Source organism: Suricata suricatta, chromosome 2 (assembly GCF_006229205.1).
Source record: "Suricata suricatta isolate VVHF042 chromosome 2, meerkat_22Aug2017_6uvM2_HiC, whole genome shotgun sequence".
NCBI classification, from domain to species: domain Eukaryota; kingdom Metazoa; phylum Chordata; class Mammalia; order Carnivora; family Herpestidae; genus Suricata; species Suricata suricatta.
The window spans coordinates 77268714-77285152 of NC_043701.1; the positions used below are offsets into that span (position 1 = coordinate 77268714).

A 16439-nucleotide genomic window follows, 5' to 3' on the forward strand; every position below is an offset into this window, starting at 1 on the left:
GTTTCATGTGCTTGTTGGCCATCAGGCTGTCCTCTTTGGAGAAGTGTCTGTTTATGTCTTCTGCCCATTTCTTCACTGGGTTATTTGCACAGGTACTCTGGTGGCTGTCAGTCTTCTCAGCTTCAGGGTTTTTTTGCGGGGGAGAGGTTTGCCCTCAACACCTGTGTATATAGGAAGATAAAGGGAAAATATAACCACAGCAAAGTACTAGGAAAGGAGACAAGAAAACCAAGACAGAGAAGTAGATGATGTGTATTTTGGTTCAGAAACAGCATTGTACTATAGGGAGAGTCAGGAGCCCTGGGGCCATACTTCCGCATATTTTTGTTTCCTCAATTTTCACATGAAGGGATAGATTATACAGGGCTGGAGGTGATGGTCAGCTTAACAGTTCTATGAAAACTGCTACTGTTGTGCATGATGTGTCCATCCCCCTGTGCGGTAGTCAAATGATACGTATATTTAACAAACAAAGATTTTACATGTATGTGTTTGTACACGTGTGTATGATGTCCAGGAAGCAAGATGAAATTTTATTAGAAAGGGAAATGGGGATCAATAGGCATTAGAGTACATTTGCAAAAATAATGGCAAAGCTAATAATGGCGTGCTTGCCCGAGTTCTTGTGAGCTGCTGTCTTCTAAAGAACGGCAGGTCGTATGAACAGAAACTCTTGTCAGTACCAGGTACAGGTACCTTGGGGAGACACTAAGAAGAGTGCTTCCAAGGTCCCAGCGGTTGTGGCTCACGTGTCAGGACTGTAGCAATTTCCTGCTGAGGTGACTGTATGATCACATTCCTCTGGTGAAGATAGAGGTGCAAATCCTGAGACCATAGTAGAGAATCTGTTTCTCTTCTCCTTTGTCATTTTCTCAATTGGAAATTAAAAAAAAAATGTTGATATATTTTTGAGAGAGAAAGAGACAGGGTGCGATGGGGCAGAGAGAGAGAGACACAGCATCTGAAGCAGGCTCCAGGCTCTGAGCTGTCAGCACAGAGCCCTACATAGGGCTCGAACTCGGCAAGGGCGAGGTGATGACCTCACCCAAAGGTGGACACTTAACTGACTGGGCCACCTAGGCGCCCCATTAAATGGCAATTTTTTTTTAAACTACTATGATAATCTGAAGTAACCTTGCAAATTTAGAAATATAAACTATATAATATGCAACTTAACTTGTCTTTCACTTCACTCATACAACTCTCCTAGTAGAGAAATGTTTTATGTTAAGCAAGTGTGTACTACGGTACACGAAAGCAACCACTTCTAAGATCTTGCCAGGTCTGAACAAGTAGATAGTCACTTTTAAGAAGACAATATGAAACTCTATTAAGGTTTTTAAAAGCTTTTCTTACTGTTTTTGTATTGAAGTGGCTTCTCTAGTGTAGAGATTTCGGAAGTCCTTATTTTCAGAAAAGGTTGTGAGGACCCTCTCCCCAAATTCATTCAATAACATGTTGCCCCTGTACCTTTGCATAAAGTTTTATTTTCATCATCATATACTTCTGAATACTGAACACTTAAGATATCACCTCATCCGTTATAGGTATATTGGTTTTCCTGTCTTGCATTTGTATATTTCTAAATATAGAAAAATCTCCTTCAGATACTGCAGTAGCCAGGAGAGAAATGAGAGCCCCCAGAGGCTGGAGCTTTCTAGTCCTGCCCCTGTACAATCGGAAGGCAGTCCCTGACTGAACCCTTCATTAGCTTTCTTACATTAATGTCTTGTACAACCTCTGACCAGTGAGTGGTGCGGGAGTGGGCCAGGCGCTGTGTCATCAGTGCTCCAGCGTCGCTGCACACGGAGAGGGAGGAAGCACTGGCCGGCAGGGAGCAAATTGGGAGGCAGAGTATTAGTGACCTTCCCCTCAGTGGCAGAGCTTACTCAGCAGGGTGTAGGCGAACTTGGGTCCCCACCAGGGCCACTGCTGATTAGAGGCAACATGAAGGATCTCAAGGCTTTATCCAGGCCTGGGGACAGTTCACGGATTTATTTCACAGGAAGGTTGAAGGTCATTGCCTGCCTCAAGGTTAATCAATGCCGTGGGACTGTGCACTTGCCACTGAATTAAGCTATAATTCGAAATTTTTATAGCTTTGACTGTATTACTAAGTCAGATCAAGTAGTGGTATATTTGAAATTTTAATTCAGGGGATATTCAAGGATAAGAAGTAGCCCCAACCAAAATTCATACTTACTTTTTTACAGTCTTTCCGTTCTTCCTTCTGTGCTCATCATCAGTTTATAGTATCTCTGTTATGTGTGCTTCTCAAAGCACTGGTTCTGATGCAATACTTATTGCAAGCATTTTACATAAAACCTTACTCTCTCTTAGATTTCAGAAATTGCTGTGGGATTGAAAAATCCATATGATGATGACTTGATCAACATTTGATTTCTATTAAGCTTTATAATTTGAGGTTTTTGGGGTTTTTTTTTTAAATGAACAGAAAAAAATACACATGTGTCAAAATACCACCAAATTTTCAGAATAAAGAATTCTCTTTTCCTTCTAGCCCAAGACCTTTTATCTTTTGGTGGCATTTATTTCAACACGTGTATGTGAGAGAGAGAGAGAGAGAGAGCAAGAGAGGGAGAGAGAGAGAAAGAGTAAGAGAGAGAAATCGATACTGACTAGGTATACAGACTATCTTGCTGTTTCTTTTGATTTGCCTGTGGAATAGTGAGTTGATTGCAATGAAACTAAGTGCATAAACACATGCATAGGTGCACGCACGCATGCGCGCGCACACACGCCATAAACACGCTACACGTTACTCCATATCAGAACCATAAACACAGTGATGTTTAAGTTTGCTCCATAAGCATTGAATAGAAAGCTGGCTCTGAATATAGAATGCAAGCTTCATGGGGATAGAAGTTTTGTCTGTTTCTCCTGTGCCTACTGCTTGACACACAGTAGATATTAAATAGATATTTCTTGGATGTTAGGTCCCATCCCCCATCGATTTGGGTTTAGTTTTGGGATAGAGCCTAATGAATTTGCATTGATAGCAGTTGGTGGGCGTCCTCGAAGGACCATCTTTGAGAAACACCTGATGCTGGGCCTGTAGCTGTGGCTCTGGTCACATGAGCAGCCTGAGTCCTGACAAAACGGGGTTGAGTCCCCTGTGTCTGGAAATAAGCTGCAGCGTTACCCAACTTTATGGAGAAGTCTGACTGTGTTCCATCCTGGGACTGGTATTTTGCAAAGTCGAGTGTCCTGTGTGTCGGCCCGTACTTACTGGGGCTTGAAGCCATGGAAAAAAAATGTTTTCTGACTTCAGACTTCTGTTTATTTTTGTGAAATACAATAAGAGCTCTTCTCATATTTTCATGTAAGGAGAGGTTAAGTCTAGTCACCCAGTGATAACTATTATGATTTAAATATTTGTTCTTCTTAACCAGAAGACATAAAGGGGCTTGGTGTCCAACCACATATCTTCTTTTATTGCATACTTTGTAATATTCTTACTGACTATATATGTCACTCACATGTAATAAGGTATAAAGTAGTTCAAATACAGCAAACCACCTAAAAGCTTGTAAACTTAGTTGTTATAGCCGGGCGAAAACCAGCTCTTCTGTTAACAAGCCTTCCAGAAATCCTCAGTTCCTACGTTGTCTGTTTTCTGCCTTAAGACAGAACTACACAGAGCATGACCGCCACTGTTCCCCACCCTGTCACTTAGCAAGATTTGTTTCTATAGAAGTTAAGAGCAAGATGTTTACATCGGAGAAAACCACACGTCTGCTTTCAAGTACTACCTACACACATGTGTGAATCTTTCTAGTGGCAGATAGGAACGAGATTAGCTAGAGCATGGAAAGGTGGGTCATTTATAGGTTCATCTGGGACTACTTGGAGATAAGAAAACTAGGAATCTTTTTCGATGAGTACATTAATCTTCATGCAGGGAAATACTATTTAGACAAGAAACAGTTTCAACATTTTGGATTATCGTGTAATATGTGAGCAGATTGGAGGCTGATATGGGGCCTGCAGTGTTCCAGGATAGGAAAAGGGACCCTAATAATGCAAGGATTTGCACCAATACCCTAGTGAGGAGGGATTAGTAATGAGCGATTCGTAGTGCAGAATCCCATTGCAGTCATAATGATTCGTTATGGTAGTTGTACTGTAGACACATATTAATTGTGTAGTTAAGCATTTGAATGCCATTTTTAGTGCTCTGTCTGTGCTCTTTAGCCAATCCACTTGTAGTACCTACCTTTTCAAGATCTCTTGTTTATTATAAAAGGAATATATTAATTCAAATGACATAGAAAGTTACATGTAGAAAATTAAACTATTTTTATATTCCTCCCCCCAGCTGTAACTATGGTTTGATAAGTAGAGTCTTTTTTTCCTATGTAGAGTGGATTCTTAGGCATTTGATGGCAGATTTAATTGGTTTGAATGTTTGCAGTGGTAAAAGTAACAATGCATTTGTGGAAAAGTTAAAATTGCTTTGAGCCAGATAAACTCTATTAGGTTGAACCACATGAAATTGCTATCTTAGTAGGTCAAAAATGTCAAACATTGACAGTTTTATGTGGTTGAGCTATACTTTTAGAGGGATCTATTCTGTGAAGTGATTTAGTCAGCCTTCGATATGGATATAAGGCTGCAGTGTGGAAATAGCCCCCCGCTGACTGCTCTTGGCCAGTAGTCAAATAGTGGGTAAAGAGATATTGATGGCAAGGAGGATTGTGGAGTCTGTAATTTCCAGTACCACATTTCAGGTTTGTGATGTTGGGCAAATTAGGAGGGGAGCAAAGCAGGAGAAATGTGCAATGTGCTTGATTCTGTCTGTCCCCAGATAGAAAAACTTAGATCTGGAGCAAGTAAAAACAGTAGACTTTTTGATGGATACAAAACAATTTCTGTGATGTTATAAAGTATTCCTAATGTGTTGTATTACCTTTCCATGTTTGAATGATACCAGTGGTCAGGAGTCAGGTCTCCAAATCTGGAATGCAGTCTTAGCTAAATTAAGTTTATACGGTACCACATTTTGACTTTGTGTTTTGGGTTATCCATGACCTCTTTTGCCCATAACAGAGTTGACCTTCTCTATGTATATGTGTATTAAAGTATAAAAAGCAAAAAATGGAATCAAAGATATGGTTCCATTTTTAACATAATTCTTTAAATTTTTCATTTGTTAGTTTATGAGTAAATGTGTGTGTGTGTGTGTGTGTGTGTGTGTGTGTATTTTTCATATTAGGCATGATTAGAGGAAAGGTCTGGAACTAAGTAAAACCATAGCACTTGTCCTGGTATGTAGCTGACCTAGCCAGCGTACCTTGCAGACTGTTCACAAGTTAACCTGGAAGTGGTGTATCTGTTCCTTCCTCTGTCTAGATCATCTAGTCTTCTCAGACACAGTTACACAAGCAATCTTGTCTTTTCTCTGCGTTTATTATTTTATTTTTTTGTTTCTTTGTGGGTTTTTTCTCTTGCTCTTCACCCTGGAGATTTTCTTGCTCAGAATATTTCAGCTAGGAAAATATTCAGACTGCACCGGCAAAGTAATATCTCATTAAAAGTAAGTAGTCTTATTATTCCTAGTATAAAGTGAATTTCAGCAGCCCATGGAGCTATCTAGCTCTGGACTTAAAAAAGTTCATGTCTTTTTAGTTGCAGTTTGAGATATTGTTGGCTCCCTGGGTTTAATGGGTAGCAATTTTTGTCTTGTAGGAACATCAGGTTCTCCATCTACCCCTCTGGAAAAGAACACATTTTTAAAAAAGAGAGAGGAAAATGTACATACACAATTTCTTTCCAGAGGCTGAAGGGGGAGTGAGCAAGGATAGGTTGCATTTGTTTGTAGTCTTTCCTTTCCTCGTAGGATATCAAATAATGACCTAGAAAACCGATACGTTAAAGAAAGGTTTTGTTCTTTCTTTCTCTGTTAGCATTACTTTTTAAAATCACCACTACAGTGAGAGCTTGGTGAAATGAACATACTCTGAACTCTTCCATTAAGTCAAAATTTATTTAATCATGATGAGATCAGAATTTAGGTGAAATTTATCTCTTCCAAGTCAGAGTGGAAATTGAAGATGTTTATTCTTGAAGGGGGAGGTGAAGGTTTCAATATGGCTGATCAGCAGGTATCTGAATCCTGCTACCAGACTCAGGGAGGCTCCTTGTGTCCTGTCTGACTGGGACTTTGTCAGAGGCACAATTATCTTTATGAGCAGCCATATTTTTCTGTTTTTGTATTGTTTCAACATCACAGTTTTGAAACTGTTGTTATAATTTTACCCTCAGCCCTATATTACAAGTCTTGTACATCAGGTACAATTGAACTGTTTCAGATCTCACTGATGACATGAATTTTAAAATGTTGCCATATGTTTACTTAAAATTTGTGGAGAAACCAAGCATGCTGGAATTACTAATGCTAAGGTTACAGGATTTGTTTGTCAGCAAACGATGGGAAAATAACATGTGGTATACCCGTGATATTATTAGGATTACATGGGGGTATTATTTTGACAGTGTTTGTCTTGAAAAGGGAGACATATTGGATTTAGAACTTGTAGGTGCTAATCACTGGTCTGACTTGGCAGCCCAGGAGACTCACTTGCCTTGGTAACAGCAGGAATTACAGTTTCTGGCAACTTGCTGGGAGCAGTGGCTGCTGCATTGGCAGCCTCGGAGCTAGTCTGGTCTGTCACCTTCCCTGATGTTGATAGATATCCTAGACGGTTTCCGCCCTTCAGTGCTGTTTGTCTGCCATCAGCTATGAAATTAGTGGCTGTATCCTTTTTTAAATGCAAATTCATTATGTTAATCTGAAAAGAAAGGGTTTGCTTTCAAATACAGATATTGGTACTTATTTAAGTGATAGTGTTCTTTAAAAGGGTATATAATGTATTTTGAAATTGAAAATCTGTAGGGTACCTGGGTGGTCTCCCCCCCCCCCCCCCAAGCATCCTTGAATCAGGTCGTGATCTCACAATTTGTGCGATCTGGCCCCAGGTCAGGCTGTCAGCTGACAGCTCGGAGCTTGGAGTCCGCTTTGGATTCTGTGTCTCCCTTTCTCTCTGCCCTTACCGCGCCCCCCCCCCACCTCTCTTGCTCTCTCTCTCTCTCTTCCTCAAAAATAATAAATACACATTAAAAAGCAATCTAAAATGTGTAATAATTGAGACTTATTGGAAAGAAGTGCAGAGACTCTGAGTCTCCATGTAGAAGTGGTCAAAAATATATAAAACATGACATGACTTTTTTCTCTTATTAGTCATTGTCAGGAGGAGGAAAAAAACATTTTTTCCCCAAGATGAATGATGGCAGGAATTTGGTTTTACTGAAATTGTGGGGAAAATGCCATGGGAAATGATGAGTGTGAAGACTTTACTTTGAGAAATGAGCAACAATTTAGGTGTATGTGGTAAGAGAAAGGCAGTACTGTGGCGGAGGTGGATGGAGGGGTGGTTAAAACAGAAGTCCTAAGGCAGAGGATTCTTAGGGCATGGGATTCGTAATTTAGTGGAACCTTCAGTACCTTTCTGGAGTTGTTGCTGAAGGATGGATCACTACTGAATTTTGACAGGCTAAGAGGATAAGCTGAAAAATGAAATTGGACAAGGTTGTACAGATCCTGTTGGATGGTGTATTTCCAAGACTTGCCTCACAAAGCCAGGTTCCTTTCAGACAACACGTTTCCTTTAAGTTCTTGATTCATTTCACGTGTATGCATCCTGCGCTGGGTAGGTATGAAGTACTGTATCTGGCCGTCGTTCTCAAATACCCCATTGTGGTGGTGCCTGGACAGCTCAGTCAGTTCAGCATCCAACTTCAGCTCAGGTCATGATCTCACCGTTCATGGGTTCAAGCCCCGCGTTGGGCTCTGTGCTGACCGCTCACAGCCTAGAGCCTGCTTTGAATTCTGTGTCTCCCTCTGTCTCTGCCCCTCCTCACCTCAAGTTCTGTTTCTCTCTCTCTCAAAAACAAATAAACATCAAATACCCTGGTGTGGTTTGAAATATTGATCTCTGAGGATCAATCAACCTCAGAAGACTAGTGCAGGCGCCAAGTGTCCTTTTTAAAACGAGCAAATGTGAAATTGGCCCCCGGATTAATATCTGAAAGCTAGCTATTTAATAAAGTTTTAATTGTTTAAGACTGATGAGCTAGTTGAATAATTAAAAGAAAGATTATGAATTATTGAAATTAATAATACAAAACTGTCATAAATCTGTATAACAGTGGTTTCTTCACCTTTTGTGTACTGTGATTTTATTGCTGTAATTATTTACTCATGGGTGCTAATTTAAAAAGCTCAGATAAAATAAATTTGTAGGTATTATTACTATAAGGCTTATTTTTGAAGTTTACTTATTTTGACGGAGAGAGAGCACGTGCAAGTGCATGCACGAACTGGGGAGGGGCAGAGAGAGAGGGAGAGAGAGAATCCCACGCAGGCTTCATGCTCAGTGTGGAGCCTGACCTGGGGCTTGATCCCATGACCCTGGGATCATGATTAGCTGATATCAAGAGTTTTACACTTAACTGACTCAGCCACCCAGCCACCCCAAGGTTTTTAGTGTGTTAAAACTAACCTGTCCATGGTGGACACATGTGAGAGGAAGAAAAAGGCATTCCCATGGCGGCTTGGACTTTTGTCCTTGGACTGTATGCTGCTGCTACTGACCAAGTTTCTGAGGGAACATACTTGTCGTCTTCCAGTATTGGAACGAGCCACACAAATTAATCCTCTTTTTGAATGGCCTTCTTTGGATCAAATGTGTGTGTTCAAGTTTATCGTGGGATTAAGGGTACATGATATCTTCCCAAAACAGATTTTCAAGGAGAAATCTATAGAAATTCATAGTGATAACAATAGCTCTGATAACTGCTCGCTTTCGTTGAGGTCATACTTGAACTTGGTCTATATGCCTTCTCTGCCATTCTGGAAAATGCCTAGTGCAGCCCCTTTTGCATAATGATTACATCTCTAAAATATCATTTTTCTTTTGAATAAAATACTAAATAATCCAGATACGGGGCACCTGGGTGGCTTAGTTGGTTAAACATCTTACTTTGGCTCAGGTCATGATCTCACAGTTTGTGCGTTCGAGCCCCACATCAGGATCTGTGCTGACAGCTCAGAGCCTGGAGCCTGCTTTGGATTCTGTGTCTCCCTCTCTCTCTGCCCCTCCCCTGCTCATGCTTTGTCTCTCTCTGTCTCTCAAAGATAAATAAATGTTATTAAAAATTACAAGTAATCCAAACTTGCTTTTATTTAGTATGTTTGAACATGGGTACATCTCTTTATTTTTATTTTTTAATAGACTGTTATTTTTTAATGTTTATTTATTTATTTGGGGGCAGAGAGAGAGAGCAAGGGAGGGGCAGAGAGATTGGGGGAGAGAGAATCCTAAGCAGGCTTCGCACTGTCAATGCAGAGACCTATGTGGAGCTAGAATTCATGAGCCATGAGATCATGACCTGAGCCAAAACCAAGAGTTAGACAATTAACCAACTGAGCCACCCAGGGGCCCCAGTAGACTCTATTTATTTTAAAAAATCTTTTTTTTTTAATTTTGACTTTTATTTTTGAGAGAGAGAGACAAAGTATGAGCAGGGGAGGAGTGGAGAGGGAGGGGAACACCGAATCTGAAGCAGGCTCTCTAGGTTCTGAACTGTCAACACAGAGCCTGACACGGGGCTCAAACTCAGGGACCACGGGATCATGACCAGAGCCCATGGCCTGAGCCAAAGTCAGACATTTAATTGACTGAATCGCCCAGGTGCCCCTAGACTTTATTTTTTAAATATAGTTTTAGGTTCACAGCAAATTTGAGTGGAAGTACAGAGGGTTCTCATATAACCCTGCCCACCGCCCCTTCCTCCCCCCCACCAGCAGCATGCCCCGAAGCCTCCCCTGCTATCAACATTGCTCACCAGAGTGGTACATTCCTCACAGCTGATGAACCTACACTAACATGTCGTTATCACCCACGGTCCAAGGTTTGCATTAGGATTTATGCGTGGTGTTAGAAATATTTTTTTTAAAGATGTGGTTTTGCACTGTTATCGGGCATCAAGAATTTATCCAGGGCCACCAGTGTCAGTAACTAGGTTCTAAATAAATACTAGATGAATAAGTGAATGATTACAAGTTCTTGACAAAACACATGCAAATTAATTTGTCTTTTTCCCCTCCAGGTTGTATACCAAAAACCAAAATTAAAGATTAATTAAAATAAATAATGATGGAAGCTCCTGTGCTTTGAGTATCGTAGTCAAATGGTCACTGATACAGGGGGAAATAATTCTGTTTATTTCTGGTCTTACTGAGGAATGAAAAAAGTTATCCTTAAATTAATACTTGTGCTTATGGTATATAAAATTCTCATCTCCTTATTTAATAAGGGCTTTTATTTGATAAGATTGGTTACTTCCATGGTACATTATTACTCGCATATTTATCCCCATCTTCCATGGTTCTTTTATTCTCAACAAGGTTTGAAAGATGTAAGACTAAATTCACTTATTATTTAATTAATAAGTAATGTCTTATAAATATTTCATGTCTTACTCTGTAGTTCCATTTTTCACAGTTCATTACAGGGAGATAATTCTAAAGGATATATATAAACCCTGGTTATGTTTTTTTGTGGTATTATTTATAAAAAGGGAAACTAATGGTATTTATGTATTTGTGGTAAGCAGTGTGGTGGTGAGTCTGATTATGGTGGGAGGTGGAGTTGTCTCATTCTTTTTTTTTTAATTAAAAAGAGGAGATTTGTGTGAAGGAAGGAATTGAATTTAAGAGGTAGAACCAGCCATTCTTTGTCCAGATCTTGAACTTGACAACAGTGTCAGCCAGACTTCTCTGGATTTTTTTTTAAATTTTTAAATTTATTTTTATTTTTTAATTTATTTTTATTTTTGAGAGACAGAGACAGTGCAAGCAGGGGAGGGTCAGAGAGAGAGGGAGATACAGAATCTGAAGCAGGCTCTAGGCTCCGAGCCAACTGTCAGCACAGAGCTTGACACAGGGCTCGAACCGACGAACTGTGAGATCATGGCCGGAGCCGAAGCCGGATGCTTAACCGACTGAGCCACCCAGGCACCCCTGGATTTTTGTAAAGGTAGATATCAAAGGGCCTTGTGTTGAAGATGAGTGTTAGCTGAGATCTGGGGCTAGTGCTGGTCTCATAGTAAAAGGAAGATAAATTGAAGGAGGAGAAATTGCCAGATGATAGCAGGTACTTTCTCTTTAAAGGAATATTCAGTGTGTGTGTGTGTGTTTGTGTGTGTGTGTGTGTGTGTGTGTGTGTGCGCGCGCATGTTTCCCCATTGGGGAAGGAACCTAAATGAATGATAATAAATTTATTGAGTTGCTACTATGAATCAGGCCTTGATCTAGGACATGAAGTTTGGAGGACAATGAATGGTGGCTGCCTAATCTTGAATCCTCCCACTCCCATTTCTCCAAAAGTTATAAACCCAGCAGAGAGTCCAAATAAAAGCACATATGACCCACATCTTTAAAGCCCATAGGAGATACCACAAGCCTGCGATTGTAGAGTTGTATGAGGGAAGCTTTAGACAGATTTAAGAGACTCTGAAAAAGAGTAGAGGGGCATGGAGAGCTGAGATGAAAGCACAGATAAAATCACTCCAGAAAGAAAAAATTGGGACTCCATCTAGTTTACAACACTGACCACAGAAAAGATAAAAACTGAACGGGATTGGAACGGCAGGCATTAGAAAATATTGCCTATGGAAGAGATTCAGATTTATAGCGAAAGGGTAGTGCCCCTTGAAGACATGGTGGTGAAATTAAAGAAGAAAAGACGAGGGAGAAATTAAGGATCCTATGAAATGAAAAAGAAACAAAACACCCAAACTCTCTCCCTTTCTCCTACCTGCACCATCTATAAAAAATACAGAGAGGAGAGAAGAACTGGTGTAAGAGAGGACTCAAACTAAGATCTCAGCCCTTTGAATGAATATAAAACAAACACATCTATATAAAATGCTGTAAAAACTCAGAATATATAAAACAGTGCATTTCAGCTGATAAAAATGCTTTTCAAGAAAGCAAGCATAAGGGCTCCTGGGCAGCTCAGTTGGTTGTGTCTAATTCTTGATTTTGGTTCAGGTCATGATCTTAGGGTAGTGGGATTATGGGCCCTACATTGGGCTCCACACTTAGCATGGAACCCACTTCAGATTCTCTCTCTCTCTCTCTCTCTCTCTCTCTGTCCCTCTCTCCAACTCATGTGCTCTTTTTCTCTCTCTAAAAGTTAAGAAGTTCAGAAGAAAATGCACAAAAACCAAAGTGAAATGAAGTAAGTTAATTGAACCCTGGGAAATATAGAAGAGAAGACAAAATTAAATTGGAAATTAAGTCTAAGTTACAAGATATCCAAGAGAAAATAGATTCAAATGTCAGGTGACCCAGTATACTAATACTTACATTATATGTAAATGGCCTAAAGGTCGCTTAAAAGTGATTGGCAAAATGGATTTAATATTTTTTAACATTTATTTATTTTTGAGAGACAGAGAGAGACAGAGCATGAGTCGGGGAAGAGCAGAGAGAGAGGATGACACAGAATCTAAAGCAGTCTCCAGGCTCTGAGCTGTCAGCACAGAGCCCAGCATGGGGCTTGAACTCACAGACTGTGAGATCATGACCTGAGCTGAAGTCAGACACTTAACCAACTGAGGCACTCATTCACCTCATGACAGAATGGATCTAAAAAGCATAGCCCAATGATATGCTGTCTATAAGACACATATATTCAAATATAATGATTTTGGTAGATTAAAAGAAGTAAATAAATATACCATCAAAAATAAGCAGAAGTGGTTATATTGATATCTGACAAAATAGGCTCAGAGCAAAGAAAATTACCAAAGACAAAGTGAGATATTATATATGCTTAAAGGAGCCAGTTCACAAAGAAAACATAGTAATTCCAAATGTATATACAGTAAACACCAGAGCTTCAAAATACACAGAGCAAAAACTGGCAGAATTCAAATGAGAAATTGACAAATCCCCAATTACAGTTGTCTTAGTCACTAATAAAACCATTATGCAGAAAAGAGTAAGTGTATAGAAGAATTCAAGGACATGATCAACCAACAGAATCTAATTGGCATTTATAGAACTTTCCACCTAACTTCAGCAGAATATATATTCTCCATACATCTGGCACATTTACCGAGATCAAGCATATCCTGGGTAATAAAACAAACCTCAACAAATTTTAAACAACTGAGATCATTCCGAGTTTGTCTTCTGGTCGTAATGGACTCTACCTAGAGGTTAATAACAAATAACAAGTGAAATAATTGGGAGATCTTCATCTAAATGAAAGCCGTGTTCCTCTGTCCTTGATTCTGAATAACTTTTGGCTTGAAAAGTGGGAAAATAGATGTCTCATCTGACAAAATGATAATGAAATATATCACTTGATTGTTACCCATTGCCCCTTTTTCTGTTTTGTTTTACAGCCTCTCTGTTAAAAGGACTAAAACATGCTAACATAGTGCTGCTTCATGACATCATCCACACCAAGGAAACGCTGACACTTGTGTTTGAATATGTGGTGAGTAAAATAAGAATTCAGATTTTCTAAATAGAGATAAAATTCTTGTAGTATTATCATAGAGTTTCTTACTTAGGTTGCTATACTGAAGTGAGTATTTTATCCAATAAGTTTTCATAATTTTGAAAAATCCAGAACGTTTAAGATGTATTGTTTATAGATATATATTTATGGATGTATAATGGATATATTATCTATCTATAACTTTTGTTACTTTGATATGCTCTAATTCTTCGGCTTATCGAATATGATTAAACAGCACAGTGGTGACTACTCCATCAAAGGATGTTCACAGACAATTCTTTCTTTTCCTTTGGACTTGTAACTTGGTTTCTCAGAAGCATCCTTATTAAGGTCATGTGGGGTTTTTTTTTTGTTGTTGTTTGGTGGTTTTTGTTGGTGGAGGAAAGCCTGATTCTTAGAATTTAGACTTCATAGTTTTTCCTCTCAGTTGGTATAGTCAGCTATTAATTAAAACTTCCAATTTGCATAGCACACAATGTAATGATCTTATTGTGTTGAGAGTATTACTGCTGGAAGACTTGGACTTGAACTCATAATTAATCTTTCTCCGTTTCTCTTAGAAAAACATATGGTATTTATGTAGCACCACTTCAGCATTTAACTGTGGAATCGTGAAATGTAACCATGATAATTAACATCCCAATTTTCACAGATGGATCTGAGAACATGTAATTTATAAGATACAAATGACATTGGTGGAGACTTTTATTGAGAAGAGTAGCTGTTGGTATTGTGAATGTATTAGGATTCCATTTTGTAATTACCACACTACTTTTTTAAAATTTTGAAATAGTTTCCATTTTTAAAAATATATAATAGAATTCATACTTGCAACATTTTTATCTTGCTAATGTCTGCCTGTGTCTGTTTATCATTTGAAAATTGTTGTCTTATGAGGAAGCCATTTCTCTTCTCTATTTACATATAAATGATAGATACATTTGAATAATATGGTAATGTGGCTACCAGGACAGCTAAAGCTCAGCAGTTGAATATATTACATGCTACCAAGAATGGATGCAGATTCACACATCAATGCAAATATAATTTCTTTTGTTTAATCAGTGATTTTGGAGTCAATAACGTCGTCAATTGGTTTAGAATTAGTATTTTTGTTTCCTATTTTCCAGTAGGTCTAGTTGCAATATTGCAATTAAATCTCTATTTTTCTTAGTATACTTGACTAACTTTCGTATTTTATGGAAAATAGATTTCAAAAATGTACTTAGTCCCTCCCCCAAAATTAGATAATTAAGCTAAAAGGAAGAAAACTAGTGTGACCTCTAACACCATTTATATTAATAGAGAAACTAACAGAAATAATATGAAAATATGTCCTCCAAGTCTTAAAAGAAAACTAAATATATTTGTGAGGCTAAAAATGTGTGTTTCAGATCACGTGTCACATGATGGTTTTATATTCTGTGGAAGTAGCCACATAAAAGAAATTAAATGTCCTGAAATATTTGCTAACTGATTAAGGCTGACTTTTAAACATGTCCTGCAATGTTTGCTAACTGATTAAGACTCACTATTAAACAATCACTCTTCTTTGTGTGAGTGAAATTTTCCCTTGTCCTAATTGTTTTGTAGCCATCCCTGGTCAATCAACCACATAATATATATAGTGTGGACATGCACGGTACTTTTCAAGCAATATTTTTCTCCTGACTTCTCTTGGGGAGTTAAGCTTAACCTGTTCACTTTCAGAGAATGGGGCAAGAATGTGGCGTTCCTGGCTTAGGACTGCCGTGCCTTGCACCTGCTCGGTTTCCCCAGTCCACCTTTGCCTCCTCATTTCCCTGTTGTCCTTTGCCTTCCTCCTTTCCATCTTGCTTTGTCTTTTTCTATTCTTTTCATTTCCTATCTTTTTGCTCTCTTGGGTGAAGTACTTTTTATTGCTACAACTAAAGTTTGTTTGGGTTTTGTTTATGTTAAGTAAAATGTTTCAAAGGGTCTCTGAAATTAGAGTCAGGGTATGGGTGGGGAAGATCTCCAGGCTGCAGAAATATCTTCCAGGAGTCTTCCCAATTGGAGTGGAGGAGACGCAGATTCCTTGGCAGCTTTGGTCTATGTGGCAAGTGTCCAGTATAAAAGTAACTCCCTTGAATATTTCCTAAGGTTTTTTATTTTTTATACTGCCTTTTCATTGCTTGTTGTTTGTACACATACTGATATCTTGAGGAAAAATAAAGCTAGTACATATTTTAATGGATTAATCAGATTGCTATCCTTACAATATCTAGCAGAAATAAATTCTGCTCCTTTCTTGTGTGTTTCATAGTGAGAAAGGCAATAGTAATTTCAAAGCATGAAATTCGATGGGAATTTAAGAGCAGATCTAGGGGCGCCTGGGTGGCTCAGTCGGTTAAGTTTCCGGCTTCAGCTCAGGTCAGATCTCACGTTTGTGGGTTCGAGCCCCGCGTCGGGCTTTGTGCTGACAGCTAGCTCAGAGCCTGGAGCCTGCTTCCGGTTCTGCGTCTCCTTCTCTCTCTGTCCCTCCCCCTCTCATGCTGTCTCTGTATCAAAAATAAATAAAGCATAAAAAAAAAAAAGACTCCAAAGTAAGAGCAGATCTAGGTGAGGAACACAGGATAGAAAATAGGAGGCCACTGAGGGCCTGGGATAGTGGTGATAGATTAGAAAGGGAGGTGAAAGAATATGTATGACAATTATGACCGCAATACTAAAAATCAGCAAGTAAAATTTATTAAGTTCTGTGCCAAGCACTGTGCTGAGGTTTTACATTCATTATCATTTTTTATATTCTCAACAGCATTATGAAACTATGAATATCAGTACTTTACAAAGGAGAAAACT

General features: G+C 38.9%; 1 protein-coding gene across 6 annotated transcripts in view; it reads left to right on the forward strand.

Annotated features, from left to right (window-relative positions):
• The window catches only part of CDK14 (cyclin dependent kinase 14), a 583363-nt gene that overhangs the window by 262828 nt on the left and 304096 nt on the right, over window positions 1-16439 (forward strand). For all 6 annotated transcript variants that reach the window (XM_029928660.1, XM_029928676.1, XM_029928646.1 and 3 more), the window contains one exon: window positions 13501-13595. In XM_029928660.1, the coding sequence (XP_029784520.1) occupies window positions 13501-13595 (95 nt within the window). The remainder of the gene's footprint in view (window positions 1-13500; window positions 13596-16439) is intronic.